General features: G+C 32.7%; 1 protein-coding gene across 1 annotated transcript in view; it reads left to right on the top strand.

Annotated features, from left to right (window-relative positions):
• The first annotated feature begins 2,037 nt into the window (after positions 1 to 2,037).
• LOC129217271 (polycomb protein eed-like) overlaps positions 2,038 to 21,721 on the top strand; it is a 65,753-nt gene continuing 46,069 nt past the window's right edge. The window contains exons 1-7 of the mRNA XM_054851539.1: positions 2,038 to 2,403; positions 7,184 to 7,330; positions 10,409 to 10,498; positions 12,352 to 12,414; positions 17,978 to 18,103; positions 18,230 to 18,311; positions 20,979 to 21,070. Of these exons, the coding sequence (XP_054707514.1) occupies positions 2,236 to 2,403; positions 7,184 to 7,330; positions 10,409 to 10,498; positions 12,352 to 12,414; positions 17,978 to 18,103; positions 18,230 to 18,311; positions 20,979 to 21,070 (768 nt within the window). The 5' untranslated portion in view covers positions 2,038 to 2,235. The remainder of the gene's footprint in view (positions 2,404 to 7,183; positions 7,331 to 10,408; positions 10,499 to 12,351; positions 12,415 to 17,977; positions 18,104 to 18,229; positions 18,312 to 20,978; positions 21,071 to 21,721) is intronic.

Genomic DNA, 21,721 nt, shown 5'->3' with positions numbered 1-21,721 from the left:
AATTTTTCCCTCTAACATCATTGAAAAGAAAGTCTAAAAACCTTTGTTTTAAGGACTTCAATTTCGAAAAACTTCCAGAGGAGAGTCCCCCCTTGAACTCCCCTCTCCTCATTATCTTCAGATTGTCAAAAAATTCGCTTTTGGAGCTTTAATTTTGAAACATTGGTTGGGGATGGTAAATCGACTCAAAAAATCGGTATTCTAGTAGTTCAAAAATTCTTGGCATTCTAGGGCTTTTTTACCGTTTGATAATAGCCTATTTGCATCGATGACACTTCCTAAACCCCAGTTCTTTCTTTAACATTCACAAATGCAATCTATAATTACGTTTTTAAGACATAAATTTCAAAAAAATTCTGAGGAGGGCCCCGAACATTTGCTTTCTTTAATATTACCAAAGATCATCTCCCAGTTTTGACCTCCCAACGGTCCTGTTAGTTTTTGTATATGTGTTATATACTACATATATATCATATGTCTCAAGGAATTTTCTAAAGTGCTCCCCCTCCCTCCCCCCTTTTCAAACGAAAAGAAAAACTATTTTCAAGTTGTGCACCTGCTCTTCTTTTAACTTCAGATGGAATGCAATCGCGTTTTTAAGACTACAATTTTGAAACCTTTTTGAAGGATCCCCATCCTCCTTCCGCTAACTTCATCGAAGATGAACTGAAATTGCGTTTATGGCAGGTGCACGGTCCCTCAATTTATCACCTCCATCGCCTCTTCCTTGCATCCGCGCTTACATTTTTGCATTTTGCTATTTAAGGCTATACTAAAACAATTGTTTACACTGAAAATGTTATGCGCATCAACTACTTTTATTGCAATAATAAATCACAATACCTTGTTGTATTTTTTTCTTGATAGGGCGAGTGGGGGGGGGGGGCACCACAAATTAACGTTCTAGGTGTCACCCGTTCTGATAACTCCACTATAAAATCCTATTAGTTTATCCTAAAATCCTATATTAGTTTATTTAAATTATTTTTCGCTTCCAGTAGCAATGCATTTTAACTTAATATTTTTTTTCTCTAGCAGGAGAATAGCTGAATGTTCAAAAGTAAGGAAGATGTGGATAACAAACAAAAATGTGATTTTTCCTCTTTGTGAATTCATTTGGGGGGGGGGGGAGGGGGCGCCAGGTGTGTGGGGGCGCCGAAATTGAAAAAAAAAGTGCCCCCTCCTGAGCTGAATCCTGGATCCGCGCCTGTTTCAGTCTCTGTTTGGGGGTTTTCCCCCCTTTCCATAAGGGGGGGGGGGGACTTGAAAAAATGAACTAAAAGTCAGAGTCGGCAATTTCTGTTCCGACTCCGCAGTCCATCTTCTATTTTCTATTTCTATTCAAGAGTCACAACTGACTTCAACTGTATTTTTTTATGTCGAGGTCTGCATACTAGTGCCTTGCCTCCATTTTTTATATACCGATAGATGGCAGCACCATCACCGGATCGAACAGTTAATGAGAATTTAGAACTAGTCCAAGAGCTAATAGCTACCTGGTACTAGCACCCCCAGAGGTATCGTTTCACTTGGAGGACATTGAGACCACGAGCATATTTAACGTCGCCCAGTCCCCTTTAATGACGACGGTGGGTCTTCGACCAGCGGGGATCGAACCCGAGCCCCTCCGGCCCCGAGTCCAATGCCCTACCGATCAGGCTACCACGGCCAGTCCATCTCCTAATAGAGTCCTTATGTATGAAAACTACATTTTCATGTATGGATTCTTGGCGCTCCGAACTGGGGAGGATTTCTGGAAAGGGGAAAATTCTGAATTTACAAAATTGAATAAAATTTCACCAAATGACAAAATTCGAACATATAAATTGCACACATGCTTGTTTAATGAGAAAAAAAAATCAATTTGACTATAATGTCTTTCCAACTTGCCGAAAAAAGGACTTTTAGGGAGGCTCCAGTGACCTCCCTTTTCTTTTCGGTTCGACTCGATAGGCATCATGGGTAGTCCGACTCGCGCTCGCTGTGGCCGAAAATCAGTTAACAGTCTGTTAACTGTGATTGTCGTGCACAAACAAACAACATCGGAAGCCGATCGTTTTGAAACAAAGACGACTTGTTTTTGCTAAAACGTTTACATTGACATTTTAATATTTAGTTTTCGATAATGTTATGATTATTTTTGGAATTCTTGACTTTGTAAAAAGTGCAAAATGTCTTCTATGTGTTTTTTATGTAATGTTAATTATCCTGTCATAAAATGAAAATCATAATTGAATGTTCTTTTTGAAGAGCTTCCAATTCTTTAACAAGTTTGTTCCTACGTTTAATAATAGAATGTCTGATACTGAAACAATGCCTTCTGTAAGAAAAGCTAGAGCTGTAGCCATGCAACTAATCAGTCAGTCTGATCATTCTACTCATGAAGAGTCTGGAGATGATGTTGTAAGAAATATTATTATTAAATTTTAGTAATAGATAGTAGAAATAGAGAACCTTTTAATTAAGACTTTCCCAATCAATTGCTTAGTTTTTTAATTAGATTTCCTTTTAAGCGTTCGAAATTATTGGTGGTCCGCTGGTATCAGACCATTGAAAACTGCTTCGGACCATTATGAAATAAAATTCAGAGGTGGTCAGACCAGTGGTCGATTGTGGTCTTTTTACAATTTTATTTTAACGTGTACAGTAATTTTGGGGAAGATTTCGATTATTGGACTCTGGCAATCTTTCTTCATTGGTGTCAATTTTTGGTTCCAGTGCCTGTGCGAGAGGTATTTTTCGTTTGCAAATCTAAGCAAATAGAAACAAAACATCTCTTCACATAGGGTTACTATAAATCAGCAGGGTTTCCAAAATAAAGTTATTTTCGCCAAACATGAGACGTCCGCTCCAGATTCCTAGTTATCGAAATATCCCCTAATTTTGAGATTTTACATGAAGGTAAATTATTCTTGCCTCTCAGTTTAGTATTTTAAATTTTGCATTAAAATCAATTAACTACATTATGCCGATTTTATGGAAAAAAAGTCTTAAGAAAAGCATTTTAGCTTGATCACTTGTTAAAGGCACCTGTCATACTATTTGTGGACCAGTATATCATCCTTTCTGGTCCTTGGGCTTTGTATAGGATCACAATAAAGTTAAACCCCATTAACACAAACTCGCTTAGCACGAAATTTTGCTTATTGCGAAGTAAATGTCATTCCTCATCAGATAAAGCTAAAAATTAGTGTTAAATCAATTGTTTTTGAGGAAGATGATTTGCACAAAATTCCACTTAAGGCAAAGGAGAAAAAAAAGCTCATAAAATAAATAAACCATTATTGCTAATAAATAGTTTGAAATGCCAGACTGCTTTAACAGTAAACGTGAATTCCGTGTCAATCTATTAGATGTCATGTCCTATTTAAAAAATGCATAGCAAAAAGTAGAAAACTCTAAAAAGATGAAGAAACAACTTCTTCAGTTTTGGAAAAGGCTGTTAAAAGAGCCCTTTGTTTTGATAATGTAAAAATAGATGATGAAGCCTTAACATCGGATGTAATGATCGATCAAGATACAGTTATTGAATCCCAAAGCAAAAATTTAAGTGAAATCGAAACAGATGATGAAGAAGATACTAATCTTGGAGCTCAAATTTTCAACACTGAATAATGAGAGGGCAGTGTTACAAACTATGCAGAGAATCTTAATACAGCACGAGAATGTGTTTCGGGTGGTAAATAGTTTGAAAAAAATATACTTTTGTAAAAATCTGTTACTTCTTAATATTGAAGCAAAAAATCTATAAAACAGTTTTGTTTTTTTAAAGCTAATATTTTCAGGAAAAATATCATTATTCCATTTTGATAAATTTTGTTTATTGCTGGCTCATTTGACTTACTATAAGTTTCTTAATTAAATACAATGCTAGTGTTTATGGAAAGAAAAAAATCTCATGCATTCAAATTGAAATTTTTAATGAGGAATTTAGTTTCTACGTAACTAGATTAAAATCAGCTGTATATATATATATCAGCTGTATATATATATATATATATATATACTTGCATGTTCACATTGAATAAATATATTAAATGTACTTTAGTTTCTACATTTTCTGAGTCTCATAAGCATTGTCTGTTTACTAAAAGTCTGGTAAACGAGGAAATTGGTTAAACAAAAATGTTTTATAACATTTTAAGGTTCTCAGTCTTAAGTTTATCCTTATGTATTATTTCTGTAGCCTGTTTTTGTTCCTACATGAATCCTTCCTCAATTCTTGATCAATTTCTTTGATTTACATCTCATTTTAAAGCTTATCGTGCAAGCTAATGACGAAAAATAGATCCGCAGTCTAAAAATTTTTTTTTCTGTCAAAAAAAAAAACCTGTTTTAAAGCATCAAGCTGAGGTCTTAGGTTAAATTTATAATTTTAACTTGGGCTGTGACCGACAGAGCTAAATAGCTCAATCGGCAGAACGTTCGAATGGTAACCAGAAGAACAAGTGTTCAGGCCCGACCCGAATGATCTGCACCAAAAAATTAGACAAGTATGACGCATTACATGGACACACAAAAACACTAAATAATACAAAATTGCGTAATAAATTAGATGAGATGGATACGCTCCTTGCTGTTACGAAAACTTGATGCAACATGTAGCTATATCAATGCTTAATTGTAATTTGTGTTTTTAAAGCTTTGGCTCCAGTCAGAAAGCTAAGCATAATGTAAGCGAAAATATAAGTATCAGGTTTAAGATTACCGACTACAATGGAATAGATTAAATACACTGCCGGCTTAGTCAATTCCAGCCGAGGACTGCAGTTTCGTGCTTATTAGCACTTGTCAGCCCGGCATAGGAAGTGACTGAGCTGGAGGTGGAGAACCCCTTAAGGAAGCCAAGGGTGCCAAGCAAACGGGTAGCTAATACAAAATTAGCATTGACCAGACGAGTGACCGAAGAATGGTTCGGTTCAACTTGAAGATTGAAGGCAAGGCATGGTATATTCAGACATGGTATAATTCACTTCCTATGCGCGGCTGATGAGTGCTAATAAGCACGAAACTGCAGTCCTCGGCTGAAATTGACTGAACTGGCGGTGTGTTTCATGTATTTCTGCCTTAGCCCTGGCTATAGGGCGATAACTTACAAACATTATTTTAAGTTTCACAGGCAATCTAAAATAGAAAATGTAATTGTTATGATTAGACACACCTTACCCAATATTATTGGCTGCACGACGACTTGGCTTATTTCTGGTGTTTCACCAAGAAAGCTCTCAGTTATGAAAACTGGGACAATAAATAAAACAAAAAGGGTTTTGTTTCCTTATAGGGAAGTTGCAACCTATTGAATGTTCATATTTTGGCTATTGGATACTGTTAATTGACCCTCAAAAGTAAAAAATTCACCATCGCCGAATTTTAAAACACCGTGATTGATTTTTAATGAATTTTTAAAAATCCACGCGCAAAAGTGCGCTCATCTGAAACGTCACGAACTTACGTCACAGGGCACTAATGGGCAGCCTTCCGCCGAAGATCCCTTGTTTTCGCTAGGGACATTTTGAGCGTGCTGATATTTTAATTTTTAGAAATTCAATAATCCTTTTGAACACACTATGGAGGCCGGATTCCTTAAAGCACAATCTAAATAATCTTTCTCAAGTAACATCAACGATGATATTCGAATATTTCCGAGAGGATGAGAGGTTTAATGTTCCATAAACGCGAGGAGTTAAATGCGAGATAAGCCTTTTACGTTTCGTCTTCAAAGTCGAATGCACGTCCTTCGGTTTCTCCCCTATCAGAAGAGCCCATGACGTCACTTCCTATGCCATTTGACGTCAGAAGCGCTTGAACTTTAAAAATTTATTTAAAAAAAAAATAATTTTCGTATCGCAAAATTTTTTTCACCTATGATGTTCATACATGTTATTCTATCATATAAAAATAAAATTGAAAAATCGAAAACTTCCCTATTAAACTTACCTTTATGTGTACTTCTGTCAAACAGAAAAAGAAGATTTGTGGATTGCATATATTTTTTAATGCTTACTCCTTTATATGTTCCAAGAAACACAGATCTATTAAGATACCCTATATTTATTCATAAAAAAATCAATTTTTCCCGAAAAAACCGTTTTTTTTCCACCACTTCAAAATTTCCCGAAATTTTACATCTCTAAACATTACATAAATTACAGTAGAAACACAAGTTTAGATCGTAACGAACTCATTTAAGCAAATAAAAAGGCAGCAAAAATCGCCAAGCAAACCCCGATAAGCGACAACTCACAGCGTACGATAAGCAAAGGGTTACCATCGAGGAATTCCAATTTTCGCCAACAGAGTTAGTTTTGGCGACTTTATCACTGCGCTGGCAAAATGGATGGGTTTTTTTTTCCGGATTCTACGAAACCATAACAAAATTTTATTATTTTAAGACCAGCATACAAAGTCATTCATGTACTTCATAAATCCTCTAGTTTTCATTGCAGAATTTAAAAATAGGTAAAATTTTCATTGGTAAAGTTCAAAAACTGCAAAACTTTCATTATGATGATGTCCAAAATCTGTTACCTACTGGACAACTGTATGTCCAAAATCTGTTACCTACAGACTGATCATTAAATTTGCTTTTTATTAATTTTATAAATACCTACTGTATATTTATGTTTGTATAAGATGTTCTAGTGATGATATGATATTTGTATACTATGCAATAAAAGCAAAACTGATGTCAAATTTCAAAATTGTAAAAATGGCTCAGAGTTAACTTTTTTGTTCCCACCTTTTGAGAACTACCCATTTATGTTTGCATTGAAAATATTTACAGCAAAAAGTTTAGCGATGATCACATTATCACAATGTTGGATTTAAGGAGGTTTTGTTACTGATGTATTCAAATTACCTGCCTTCTTTTTTGCGTTTACTTTAATTTGTTAACTTTTTTTGATTTTTCTTCATAATGTTCTTTTTTTAAAATTCTTAAAGAGCGAAATGCTACATGAAACGATTTGAAGCACAGTGTGGAGTTCCGCACAGGTCGACTAGTCATTGTTTATTGGTCATTAAGAAAAATCCTGACTTGAAACTTGTTTGTTGAAATTTTTTTTATGAGTAATCAATATGTATTTATTATTTATCTACAAAAGCAATTTTTTTCTTTGATTTTTTTAAAAATGTCATTGAAATTTTTTTTTCTTTTTCTTCAAATTGTCCTTTGCCTTTTTAGGATGAAACTTCTAGCATTGGTAGTGGTTCTACATTGGACAATGCTTCTCGTAGTGATACCCCGACTAATAGGGGTCGTCGAAGAGGAAAAGGCAGATGGAAATTCAAAAACTGTAAATTGGCTTACAAATGTACCACTTTTATCAAGGTAATTTTTATGTGTGATATATTGTGCAAATTGATGGCAATTTCTTTCAAATATTTTAATATACGTTTCTAAGATGAAATAAATTTTTTAGTTTTTTTGCGATCCACAATGTAAAAATGTAGAATTGATTATTGTTTATTTCAGTGCACACTGTCATTTGTATTACACAAAAATGCTTCAAACTAAGAAAACCTGTAAAAAAAACAAACAACTTTTAAAGATTGGAGAATCATGACTCCCCAAGGGCTGTCAATATTATCCGTGTCAATATTATTCTGTCAATATTATCAATTGTGTTCAAACACATAATTAGATATACACCAAATGCTCGGTTTATGTATAATAATGTATTGGAAAAACTGCCTATTCGGCAGACAAACGAAATATTTGGTTAGGTTGAATATTTTAATACTCGGCAACCCAATAGCATAGAAGGATCAAAATATAAAGTATCTGCGCACACAACTCGAAAACTATATATATCCAGGTAGGAAATTCAATATAGAGTGAGTGAGTAGGCAAAATATTAGTGAACATTTAGTGAGTTGTTATTAATGCCTTTTGCTTTAAATCATGTATCCATAAAACCAAAAAGGCTTTTTTTTCATTATTTTATGTTCCTTTTCATTGTTTAATGTTGATATTACTTCACAATTATCAGGCAACACACATATCTGTACCTCATAGCCAGAAGGACATAAGTCACATTATGGTAATTTTACAGAAAAGAGGAAAAATCTTTTCTGATACATGTAAAGGATAGGACGTGTGCTCTTTTAACCCTCATAAAAAATTGAAATTTTTTTTTTAAAGAATAAAGTTCACATGGTTACACGATACACTGTTAGGCTTCTACATACAATGCACTAATTAACGGAAAATCGCAATATTTGGACTTAAATCAGCTTTGACAAATAGTAAACAAATCTAAATGCATAATAATTGGCAAACAAACGCATGTTTTTTTAACAATGACTGAAAGTTACAGTATTAGTACCATAGTACAACTATTGTCACATTCAAAGTAATTTTAAGGTGAGAGAAGACTCGGATGTTAAATTTAAATTTTGTACAAAAAGTTTTGTTCTACCTAGAAGTCATTATTGAACAAATCGGCATCTAGTACTTGCGAAAATAGCGTATTTGGGTAGCAGCACTAGGCGAAATTATAGTGAGATAAAAATCTAAAGTATCTGCGCACATAGTTCAAAACTATCTAGAAATGAAAATCAATATGTGGCGGGTAGGTAAAATTTGTAATAAGAAAATGCTTTTTGCTTTCAAGCATGTATTTGTAAAAGCAATAATTAATATTTTTTATAAATTACTGTTGGCTCCGCTTGATCAAATATTTTCGGTTCCAAGAAATTTTATTCGATTAAGCGGGGAAATTTTCTTTACCTTTCTAAATTGACCACTTTTGTCTTAAAGCATAACATAAATAAATCAATATAGCTATTTAAAGGAAATAATTAATTGTCAAAAAGTTTTTGAAACGAGTTAAATAAACAACAAAATAATTTTATAATTAGTATGTACGTTTCAAGTACATATGAAAATTACAAAAAGTAACGTGCAACTTCAGTTATGATATCTGCTTTGGTACCTTTTTTCAGTAGAATCCATTTGAAAAATCTCATAGTAGTGGATTACATGCTCAAGTTCTTTCGGGAATACTTTTCCGACTCACTGTGACCCCTCCTCGTCTACCGTGTTTTGTATTAAATTTTTTAAAGTGTTTAGCGTCTAAAATGTGTACATTTATTTGTGATATTTAATTGTTGTCTGCAATAGCTTTATTTTTTGGTAGAATATTGGAAATTTTCTAAAGGGATAAGAACGTTGTTTTTCTTGCCTATTGTCTGAAAAATATTACTACCGTTTTTACGTCAATAATTGTTCTTGCTTAATTTATTTGTCATTTTTGTGAAAGCTGATATTATAGTAAGCAAAAGCTGATCATATTATTTGATTATCCAGGACAGAGGCGGATACAGACTACCATTTGGGGGGGGGGGAGTCATGCTGAAAAATATCCCCCCCCCCTTCCTAAACGAACTTAGTTTTGGTTCTAAAAAATTTTGAAACTGCTTGGGGGTCCATAAAATGCACTAAGTCGTCCAGGGATAAGGCACAACTTACTAGAGCATAAATGTTTTGAAAAAATTACATAAGAATTGAAAAGAAGCAATATTTCAAATATTAACTTTAAAAAAAATTAATGAATTGAAAAGTTTACCGAGATTGTTTATATCTTATTTATCAAGTGCTTGAACACAATGGTGGATGGATACTATTGTCGAGGGTTTAGGGGGAAGGGGTCATGACCCTCTTCTTGTATCCACCACTGATCCGGGGAAACTTCGATTAAGGGGGGATCTTTAACATTACGTCTATGGGGAAATATTCGGTTCCGGAAGGTTTTATTCCTATAAGCGGTGTATTTGTTTATCCGTTACCTGATTAAGTGGGGCTGACAGTATCTTCAAATTTTGATGATAATCAGTGTTTAGTATGGATATTATTAATAATTGTCAACCAATGCACATATCTACAACAAATTTATCTGCACAGCATCAAATCTATCCACTCCCAAGGTAAACAAGCGTGTCTGTATTATCTAGCTATGGGCGGGACCTTGATTTTTAATGTCATATGCTCAGTGCTGCGATGTTAAAAACCTGTTTCCCACATCAACTTTAAACATTTATTTAAAACTAAAGTCGTAGCGATTTCAGGAGTTTTGCAAACAACTTTTTAAACTTTCTCCTAACTGTGACTATGGTATCCTAAAAGTTTTCATCAAAAACAAAAAACTATTTAAAGGATTAAAAATTAACTAACTTGGTTTCAAGTACACAAACCGAAATGCCATATTATTTTAAAGCAACTTATGCTCAAGGTATTTCAATATATTTTTATTCATTGCATTACTATTTTCCTCAGTAGGGCTTGAACTCCAAATTTCTGTATTTCATATATAAAAATGTTTTGTTAAATTTAATTAAAAGGGTATTGTAATTTATTAGACATTTTATGTATAAATAACGAAACAACAACAAATAATTCTTATTTTAGGAAGATCATGGCCAGCCCCTGTTCGGTGTCCAGTTCAATCCTTATCTGAAGGATGGTCAAAATATTTTTGCTACTGTGGGTAGTAACAGAGTGAGTTTTTTAAGAATCTTTATTACTTAGTTATATTGAAATCAAATGTAAAGAAATATATTTAAATTAGTTCATAAAACTTGTGCATTATTTAAGCCAAACAAATTAGCTTATTGTGTTATTTTAAAATGTTTTGTTTAAAATATTTTTTACCCTTTGCATTCTTATTAATATAGCTTTCTCATTTTGCTGCACTTGTAATTGAATTTCAGTCACCTTTCAACCAACATGGAATAGTTTTCACTTTAGGATAAGATGAAAGTATTTTTGTACTAACATGGTATTAATTACCCCTGCATATTACATGCCTTTTGGGGTTGTCTCTGCCTTAACAGACTTTTGGGAGCTGTCTCTGTTTCCTAATGGAGTTATTTAACAACTGCGATCTTATAGGAATATGACAGTCTTTTTCCTAAAGGGATTTCTATGAACTGTCTGCTTATCCTAATAAGACTTCTAATTGGAGTTTTAAGGACTCCTTATTGAAATAGGAATTTAAGGGTATATGTGCTTAGTAAAATTTTTAAGGACGTTTTATTCTAATAACAATTTTTTGGGACCATCTTTATCTTAGTTGGATTTATGACGGCTGTCTTAGTTCAAATGGGATAAGTTAAGAACTGTTCATCCTTATGGAGATTTATGGGCAATGTTTCCTTTTCCTAATAATGGTACTTTGTTCACAATAAGCACTATGTTCTTATTCCAAAGAGTATTTTATGGATTGTGTCTTTATCTTTTTAGAAGCGTCTATAGAGTGCCCTTTAGACCTAAAATTTAAAATTTTTAGCTTGTAGCCAGTCACCAGTGGACAGCTTTAATTTAGTATAGACTTTTTATTATTAGTCGGCACATAATCCATGCCTCTTGTTTTTTTTTTTTTTTTTTTTTTTTTTTTTTTTTTTGTTAGAAATATCATATCAATCTTATGGCACTATACTATTGTTAATATGCTAAAAGGTAGGATATAGTGAAAAGTTAATGACTTGTGTTACCTCTGTTAGTGTAATGTATGCATTTTTTATGATGATTTAAATTGAAAAATAAATATTGCTTAAATAATCAATAATTGTAAAAGTAAATGAATAAAATTTTAAAATCATATAAATATATTTACAAGGGATGTTCGAATGAAACAGTACCAAATGATACTGTGGGTGTAAATGGAGACTTTATTCAAAGTATGCACCATAGGTCCAAGCATAACAATCCCACTGATTAGCTAACCGAAGGGTTCCTTGTTCCCAGAATTTCTGTGGCAGTGACGAGACTTAATCCTTCACAGTGTCCTTGAGTTTCAAGTTGAAGCACTTCCCTATCAGGTGCTTTTCCAAAGGACCAAACACATGGAAATCTCAAGGTGACATGTCCAAGTTGTAAGGCGGCTGGTCAAGCTGCTCCTATTTGAACTTGCCCAGTGCCACCTGGGAAACCCTGGAATTACGTGGACGTGTGTTATCATGGAACAGATCAATTTCTTTAATTATCAATGAAATTATAGTTTATAATCACCAAATAGGCATGGAATTTCCTTTAATTAGTAAAAACAGGAGATTTTTTTTTCAAACATAATTTGTCAAACAAAAAAAAAGAAAGGAAAAGAAGTAGTGTATTTTGAGATAGTCTGCTTTGTATTGTCTATTGTTTTGGAAAAGATGAGCTATCAATCAAAACTTATGGCTATTATTTTTTGGCAAAAATTCACTTTGAACTTTGTTTTTCTAAATTCAAAATTGACAGAAGTACATGTTTATGTGTTTATCTTTGAGTTTGTTTCATTCATTTTTTATTTGTTTGTTTGTTCAATTCACAAGTATACATATAAGTATATGAAGTGTTTACTTTTCCCATAGGTTACAATTTATGAATGTTTGGAAGATAATTTTAAATTGATTCAGGCTTATGCTGATCCTGACGTATCCTTCGAATTGTTTGTTTTTATTATGAATTTGTATTTTTCTGGGTATATGACATGATGATTGCTATGCAATTTAGTGAGTAAGGTAAGTGTACCGTAGGGCTGGGCGATATATCGTAATATATCGATATATATTTATTACCGCAGTAACAGTATTCAGATTTCAATCTGTCTGATATATAGAACCGGACTTAATTATGAACTAATTGAAATAACGACTTAAAAGTACGTATTCATTCATATTTTTTTGTGCTTAATAAGTAGATCATGCCTGCCAATTCCTCCAGATTTCCTAGAAGTTTTACCGATTTTCATGCCTTTTTTCGTTGACCTTGATTAGAGCAAAATTTTCAAGTATTTTCGTGCTTTGCAGAACAAAAAAATTATATATCGCCAATTTTTGTGCTGAGAGTGTTTTGTGGATTTGGAAAGCAAGGCTGCCCCGTGTTTAAAGCCAACAGGGTTGCCATAGAAGAATTCACTCGTTGCATTCAGATACGCAAATAGAATCCTGTAGAGTATTCTTTCATGTTAAAAAATAAATAAATAAATAAAATAAGATATATATTTAATTACTAATTAAAATTAACATAAAATTAGATTGAGTATTTATTAATTTTTCAGTGTCTTAACTGTAGCCAACATGTGATTGGTCCATTGGATATTTAAATTAGTTTCTGGCTGTTGACCAATCAGGTGTTGGCACACATGTAACTGCACATGTAACTGCATGTACACTTGTAACTGCATTTCCAACTGTTGGGTTTTCAACAACATGTTTTGATTTTCACCATATATTCAGTTGCCTTTTTATCTTGCAAGAAGCAAGTGGTGTTCATGTTAAATAAAGTATTTTTATAGAAAGGTTTCTTCTCTGATTTGAAACAGATAAGTAACTTTGAATTTTTATAACAAATCCAAAATAGACGCTCGTTGGGTTAGCTGAATAATTACGTACATCTGGGAACTTCTGACTGACAGAACTTCTGTGATGAATGCGCGAAAATAGGGTTTTTATGTAAGTTCTATGCATTCACGGATTTGAAGCCATATTTATTATAGCAAAGCAAATCCAAGCATACATACAGTTTTACGTTATGTCGGTAACGTAACGGTTGCAGCTCTTTTGTTTGGTATTTTTTGACTTCAATTTAAGAGTTGTCTTCAAATACCGGAATTGAAAATTGAATAAATTTTCGTATTCGTTTTTCGGTTAAATTGCTTCTGAAATAGTGACATTGATGATAATTGATTTACCTATTAATATGGATTTTGGATTGGATCTGCTGAAGAAAAATTAATTGCATTTTTAAAATCAATATTAAAATATGTGTTAAAAAACAATAGTTTATATGTATAATATATTTTGATTAACCAAATAATGATTTTATTCACAGTTTACCTCAGATTTTTGCCATGTATGGCAGAGAGGTCCTTTGATGCTCAAGAATTCTCAGTGGGCAGTTTTTGTTCGCAATCAGAACTCCCCTCTCCCTCCTACCAGGAGTTTCCTTTTACAAATCCACAGTTTTCGTCAGATCTTTGCCAAATTTAGCACAGCGGTTTTTTGATGCTTAGGAATTTTCATAGAGCGTTTTTCGCCTACCTATGAGAAAGGGGGTGGGGTGCGAAAACACCCCACGGAGGTTTTCCTTATGCAAATCCAGTTTACGTCAGATTTTTGCAAAAATTTTGCAGACAGGTCCTTTGATGCTCAAGAACTTACTTAGAGTAGTTTTCGTTCGCAATGTGGCTCACCCTCCCTCCCACATGGGGATTTCTTTATACAGATCCACAGTTTTCGTCGGATCATTGCCAAATTTGGCACAGTGGCTCTTTGATGATCAGGAATTGTCATAGAGGTTTTTCCCTACCTATGAGGAAAGGGGGGAGGGTGCAAATACAACCCCACAATTGGTTTTCCTTATGCAAATCCAGTTTTGTCTGATTTTTTCCAAACATGACGCAGCGATCCTTGTTGTTGTTCAGGAATTCACATAAGTTTTTTTTACCAAAATGGGGTGTATGGGGGACCACCTTGGGAGGTTTCACCAGAAAATCCAGAATGATTACAAAAAAACCATGATGTCTAAATTTAAATTTTGAGTCATAAAATTGTGCTTTCTATACATTGACGGGAAATGTTTGTGCTATTTTTTTTCCCTTCTTTTTAAACCTGATTGTCAAACATGTGTCAGTAGACAAAACTTTTATTTTCGAGGTAGACCGTGCAACATTGGGTAATGCAGCTAGTGGCATATAAATTAAAGGAATATTTCATAGTTCTGTGTGCATAATGGGTGTGTGGTGTGAAAGTTTCCAAAATTTATAACTGCATTCTTTAAAGATTTATTACTAGTATTTTACTTAATGTTACTAAACTAAGAAGTGAAAAGTCTTAAAGCAAGAGTTATTAAAGGACTAAAAATAAACTATTTAAGATGTCAGTATGAAATACAGTTTAAAGTACATTCAAATTATTGAGACTGCTCAACTTAAGAGATATAAACGAAATATTGAATTGAATATTTAAAACTTTTTTGTTGCAAAACACCTTTTGTCATGCTTTGAGCTATACCATTTGCACGCCCCCTCCCCCCCTTCCAGGAAAGTTTTGAGTTAGAGAAATAATTGTATTTATTATATTTGGAAATGTTTTTTTGTTGGTTTTCGACATAATATGCTCTGAACTGTAACCTTTGCACCCTCCCCCCCCTCAAGAATATATCAAAATATTGGTATTTGGAGAGCAATATATCGCAGTATTAAAGTTCTGATATTGCCAGTCTTAGTATACAGTATTCAGGTTTTTAAGGACATTAGATGAGTTACTTGAAGCATATTGGTTTTTAAGATAAAGCAATTAGTTTAAGCTCACTGGATGAAAAATCAGTCAATCCCACCTCAGTATTCTTTAAAGAGGTATAAATAATGTAATAGTCAAGTCTCGTGTTCAACTTTTAGCACACAGTCTCTGCATAGTTTTAAATTGTAGTGACATTGAGATCACTTTTTTGCTTCTGCTTTGTCTTCCCTCTAAATATTTCCTGAATAATTTCTCCCTTTTTACAAAGCCTTGTGAGCTATAATGCAAGGGCATTTTTTACACCCCATGTGTTTGCCACAGTAGAACTGCATTTGAAACAGAGACTCCCTGCTCTGCTTGAAACTTATTATTGTAGACACTGGCGCACCTTCCAAAAATTTCCTTATTCTGCAAAATTAGCGTAATTCGGCAAAATTATTATCATTTGGTGAAATTCGAGCTCTATTCGGCAAAATTTGGAGTTCTATTTGGCAAATTCAGAATTTCTGCCCTCCTAAAAATTAAGTTTGAAGCACCCCTTGTTTGTAGATTACTAAAACTTTTTTGTTGGGTCTTTATTTTATTTTTTCATACATTTGGCAATTTCTTGACTATTTTTATAACCAAATAATCAGGCATGTTCAGAACCATTGCTATCCAAGATTACTGAATTTCTTGGTTTTCTGGATAGCTGATTAAAACCTGAACTAGTGTTATAAATAGTGATGCATCTTAAAATATGAAAGAAACTGTTCAGAAAGGCTGATAAATTGGAAATATCATTATAAGTATTAAATGAAAGAAACCATCTAATGCCTAAAAATTTAAAACTTTGAAGGAAGAATTTGAAAAACACTGCATTCAATAATGTTTTGAAGAGAAAGAAAATGCAAAGTAAGGATTATGTTTGGTGAGCCTGAATGTGCGATTTTTTTTTTTTTATATTAGTGTCTGAAAAGAGTTGTCCTTTTTGTGAATGTGGTTTTTGTAAAGGTTTTGTTTTTACAACCCGCAATAGTTGCTAATTGTTGGTTTTGCATTGAATTAATAGCAATAAAAATTTGCGTTTTAAATTACTTTTTATTATTGCAGTCTTTTGATCAACAATTGAGTATCAACAAAATTTGTCAATCTGGTACTCAGTGTTTCTTGCACTTTTTTGCTTTGTCACTTATGCTCTAAATGGCTTTATTGAAAGCCATTCAATAAAAAGTTGCATTGAAATGCATCAGCATTTATTTCTTTGGAATAAAATTGGGAAATTTTCAAATTTTTGATTGTCCTTTTCAATTTTTTTTTAAGGAAAATGTTACTGAACACATAAATGTTACCTTGCACATAAAACGACCCGTCATCTTTGAAGTTCAGTTTTGTATTGAATTTTCTGAATTTTACACAAGTAATACGGTATTAATGAGGAAAACCATTCATATCCACTAGGTATTTCAAAAAAATACTCACTTTTTCAAAAATTGCTGAAAATGCTTGTTAATGAAGGAGGGCAGGAAAATCAAGCAAAAAGTTTTCAGTTTTCTGGATCCCAGATAAAAGGTTTTGTATACTATTATGATAGCAAACATAATTTAAATGAGCAAAGGTGTAGGAACCATGAAATCTGTGGCTCTCCCTTTAACATTTCAGGAGAGCTCAGTACCCCCTGCTCCTCCTTCCCGAGAGAACTTTTCACATCACATCTGTTAACAGAACCAAGGGTAGAAGTTGGCCTAATTTTCCTAAAATTCCTACTTAAAAAAAATGCCTTAAATTTTGTTTAATTTAAAACTGTTGTGAATTTGGTCCTAAATATCCTAAAATTTTCATTATTATACTCATATTTTATCAGAAAAAGAGAATGTCCCATTGAAATTGATTCTCTTTTCATTACTATTCCTGCTATTTATCACTCACAAACTAGCACATTAAAATTGCAAATGGCACACTTGAAAATTCAAATTTTTAGCCAGGACTCAAATAACTTTTAATGGCTCGCCAATGGTTATGAATGTCTTATCATGCTATAGCGAACATGTTTCAAAAGCGTTTAAGACATTTTTTTAATGCTAAATGTTCGTTGTCAAAAAACAAAAAATAAATAAATAAATAATAATAATAACAACAATAATAAAAATGTACATGTAAATCAAGAAAAAATTTAAAACATTTTTTTGTAATGAGAACAAAATTGCTTTCTTCTGTTCAGAGTAGTTTTCACAAGATTTGTTGGGGGCAACAGACACATTTTTTCGTTTCATAACCACATGCGGGAAATTTTTATTGAAATAACTTGCTTTTTGTTGTCTACTCTGTTCAGAAAATAATAAGTTGTATCGGAAGCTAATAGCAGATGTTAAAAGTTAGCTACTCAAACTCAATTTCAGCAGTGCTTTAAAGTTCTAATTTAATAATTCAAGATAAATAAATTTGTTTTTTCTGTCTGCAATATTTCTGCATTCTTCGCAGACTTTTTTCATTTCTTCTATTTATTTAGCTTCATTACAGTGTTAAATGAACAAAATTCTTTTTATTGACTTTAAAACCTTAGTCCTAAGATTTAAATATGATACCAAGATTGTTTAGTGTGGTCTTTTAATTGATGTAAAAATATTAATTTATTTTTATGCATTGGATTTGCTTTAGTTCTATGCAAGGTAGTTGTTACTACCAATTAAGAAGGAAATTTATTGAATGATAAATATAAAACTACATTAATGACTTGTTTCACTTTCGTTGTCCTGTGATTTTTCTTAACAATTAGCCTGATGAAAATTTTTATACATGTGCTTGGTCTTATGATGACGTTAGTGGACATCCTCTCTTAGCTGCAGCTGGAACTAGAGGTGTAATAAGAATCATTGGACCAGCTGTTCAGAAGACTATTAAAGTAGTGTATTTGCTAAATTTTCTTTTGATAAACAATTTTGAACTTGTGTGCAAATATTAAATTTGATTTTAGGAGTACTTGTTTCTTACTGATTTTATAATTGATTTTGTTTTCTATTTCCCTTAGCATTACATTGGTCATGGGAATGCAATTAATGAGTTAAAATTTCACCCTTTTGATTGCAATTTGTTGCTCTCTGTTAGCAAAGGTAAACTATTCTTGTTGATTATGTTTTGTATATTTTTTAATCTACTTTTTCAATCATAGTATGAAAAAATGCAAGGTCCCCCCCCCCCCTGCCCATTGAAAAAGCATAAGGGTTATAAGATATTATATAATGTGCATTTATTTTTGAAATCACCAAAAAACTAGTATGTTGTGACCATCCCGAAACTTTCTTCTATATTTTTCCTTTTTCTGATCCCTCCCCATGCTTGACGAGGAAGCAATATTCCTAACAAAAACAAAATGACACATGCAAAAACTTGACGACCATCCCAATGTCTGAATTATTGCAAAAGCAAAGCAAAGAGCAAAAATTGAAAGTTATTTTAAAAGCCTTGCTTGAATTAATTACAAATATTTTATTTGTTAACAAACATAAGATGGCAACAGTTAAAAATTTTAAATCATTGAGATAATATTTCCGATCATTTCCATACATTTAAAATCACGAGAAATACGCAGACGACAATCTATTACGATTTATCTTTCTTATTGTTGCATTAATAAAGCTATTTTTATTCGCTAAAAAAATAATGATAATAAAAATAAATCAGCACCTCTTGGCGCGATTGGCGCCAAAATTAAACCAAAGCCTGTTTCCATATGGATTCACATATATTCTAAATTTCAACCAGAACGTAGCATTACTTCTTGAGATAGGGCACTCACAGTAAAAAAAAAGAATGGGCGATTGCGCTACCCCCTTTTTAGCTGTTGACACCAAAATAAAACCGGTTTTTTACCCACTAAGGGCTACTCGCCGATAAATTTTTCTTTCATTCCGTTCATTATTTCTTGAGATACAGCAGTCACAATTGACGACAAAAAACGTTCTATAGCTCAACCCCCGTTTGAGTTATTGACACCAAAATTGAATCAGCACCTGTTCCTGTTACTGGCAACATATGGACCAAATTTTGTTTGATTCTTCCAGTTACTTCCTGAGGAATAGCAATCACGCGTAACTCAAAAAACGTCCCATTGCTCCACCCCCCTTGGAGGAATTCGCGCCAAAAACCAATGGGCACAAGTTCACATAGGGGCACATATGTGTACCAAATTTCGTTCGATTTCATGCGGTAGTTTTTGCTGTAGAGCAGAGGCGCACACAAAAAACTGGTCACACACAGACGTGACACACATACACACAGACAGACAGACATTTTCCAAAAATAGTCGAAATGTACTCAGCACACCTCAAAACGTTCGAATCAGTCGAAATTCGAAAATTTGCACGAATCCAATACTTTCTTCTATATATTAGATATAGAAGAAAGTAATAAATCAAATAAAAACAAGACGTTTATTTTAATCCTTGATGTGAAATGTGTTTGAATCGGAAACGCTAATCAATTGATTATATTTGAAATGTGTGAATCGATTGTAAGTCATTTGTATCAAAAGATGAGAGAAGATCACACTAAATTAAATAAGTTGAATTGGTTTATTATTATTTTAACAATTCTGCATTGATTCTTAATAAGCAATTTCAGCTGCTTAAAATCTGCTGTTCAGTTTTTGTTGATTACATGGACATGTGAATGGATACATTATCTTATTGAGTTTTTCCATTAAAGTGAATGCTTGCGATGTTAATCACAAATACATAGATTTTTTTCAGTTCACTCTTAAATCTAAAAGATCCCTATCAAATCTCTCCTTATTGGTACTTAACTCCTACCCCTCCCCCATAGTAAATGTTATTTCTATCAAATGTGTGTGTGTGTATATATATATATATATATACACGCACAGTTGGACCCTGATTTAACAAATCTCTACTTTTCTTTTTCCCCTTCTAAAATGAAGGCAAAAATCTCCATTTACAAAATAATAAACCCTGAATTAACAAATTATTTGAACAGCCGGAAAAAAAATTTATTTTTAATTTGAGTAAGGATTTATTGGATTGTTTTCCAAATGATATTATCCATACTGTCCCGAAGCAGAAAGAGCCTTTTCTTGGCTTAGAAAAAAACAATTTTTTGCGGGCGAGGGAGCAATCAACGAATATTGATTGTGATGCAGAAAGCGATAATGAAACTCCCATCAAAACTTACTTTTTCGAATGCTTTACACGGCCTGGAAACTGTAGAAACATATATCATGCAGCAAGCTGTATATAACATTTCACAAAGCACTTTGGTCTAGGGAAAACACTAATAAAGTTCGAAATTCAAATAATTGTGAGTATAAAACATTTTCAACATTTATGTTTGCGATTACAAAATTATATTGAGTTAACATAGCATGCATCTACTTAAATACCTCTAAAGAAGGGACACCTCTATTTAAGGGATAAAATTTGCTGTCCCTTTAATATTCCTTATTGAGAGGTTCTACTGTACATCATATCAATGAAATTCGTTGCATTTTGACTCATATTAAAAACAAAACAAAGTTAAAGAAATGTTCCACATCATCAAAGTTGTGCATGAGAATTGTGTTAAAATGGCCTAGCATCCCAGAAGACTGAAGCTATACGATTCGATGTATAGATTAAATGTGTATAGTTGTTATTTTGATTAAAAACTAATGATCATAATTAGAACACGAGGGAAATTAGTTGCACTAGTTATTTGTTGATGCATGTATAGGGATTATTTTCGATAGCTTCCATTTTTTAAAAAAATATTTTCATTTTTAACAGATCATGCTCTACGTTTATGGAACATTAAAACTGATCAGTGCATTGCAATATTTGGCGGTGTTGAAGGTCACAGAGATGAAGTCTTGAGTGCTGTGAGTTTTTTCTAACTTAGCTAACATTAACTTTATGCTTAAGCAAATATGTTTTAATTGTATATTCAATAGTGATTGTGTTCTGGTTATATGCTGGAATATACTTTGTTAAGTGGTAAATCAGTGAAATTTTTATATATTTTTATTTAAAGTATAAATTCAAAATTTTCTGGCAAAATTCTACATTCTTGATTAGTAGTGTGGGCCGAAAACCTTTTTTTTTTTTCGATGATGGGTAGTGCGGAAAAGGTGCCATTGATAGAGCAAGGTGCGCATAAAAAATTTGAATTTTTTTGAACACTTTCTTGATTTGCCGCAACTGGGTTGAAGTTTCGAAAAAATACTGTTTTTTCATGGTTTTAGCCAAAAATTAATAAAAATAGTACGTTTTTATTTTTGATAAAGAGTTGCGCAGAAAATTGGCCATTGGTGGCACTAAACTCCCATAAAAATATTGAAGTGTGTGGTATAGTTCTTTTCTTTTCAACAAATGAGTAGAAGTTTAGCAATTTTCAGTTATTTTAACATTTTCAATAAATTTTCTCAAACAGTAAAAATTTTGTTTTCGCCATATTTCTCTTCCATAATTATATAGTTTTATCACATGTGATGCATTTTTATGCGTGGTGTGTTATAAATTAACTACTTATT

The sequence above is a fragment of the Uloborus diversus genome, chromosome 2, assembly GCF_026930045.1.
Source record: "Uloborus diversus isolate 005 chromosome 2, Udiv.v.3.1, whole genome shotgun sequence".
Lineage (NCBI taxonomy): Eukaryota > Metazoa > Arthropoda > Arachnida > Araneae > Uloboridae > Uloborus > Uloborus diversus.
The sequence above is the reverse complement of the archived record's forward strand: the minus strand, read 5'-3'. Positions and strand labels throughout refer to the sequence as shown.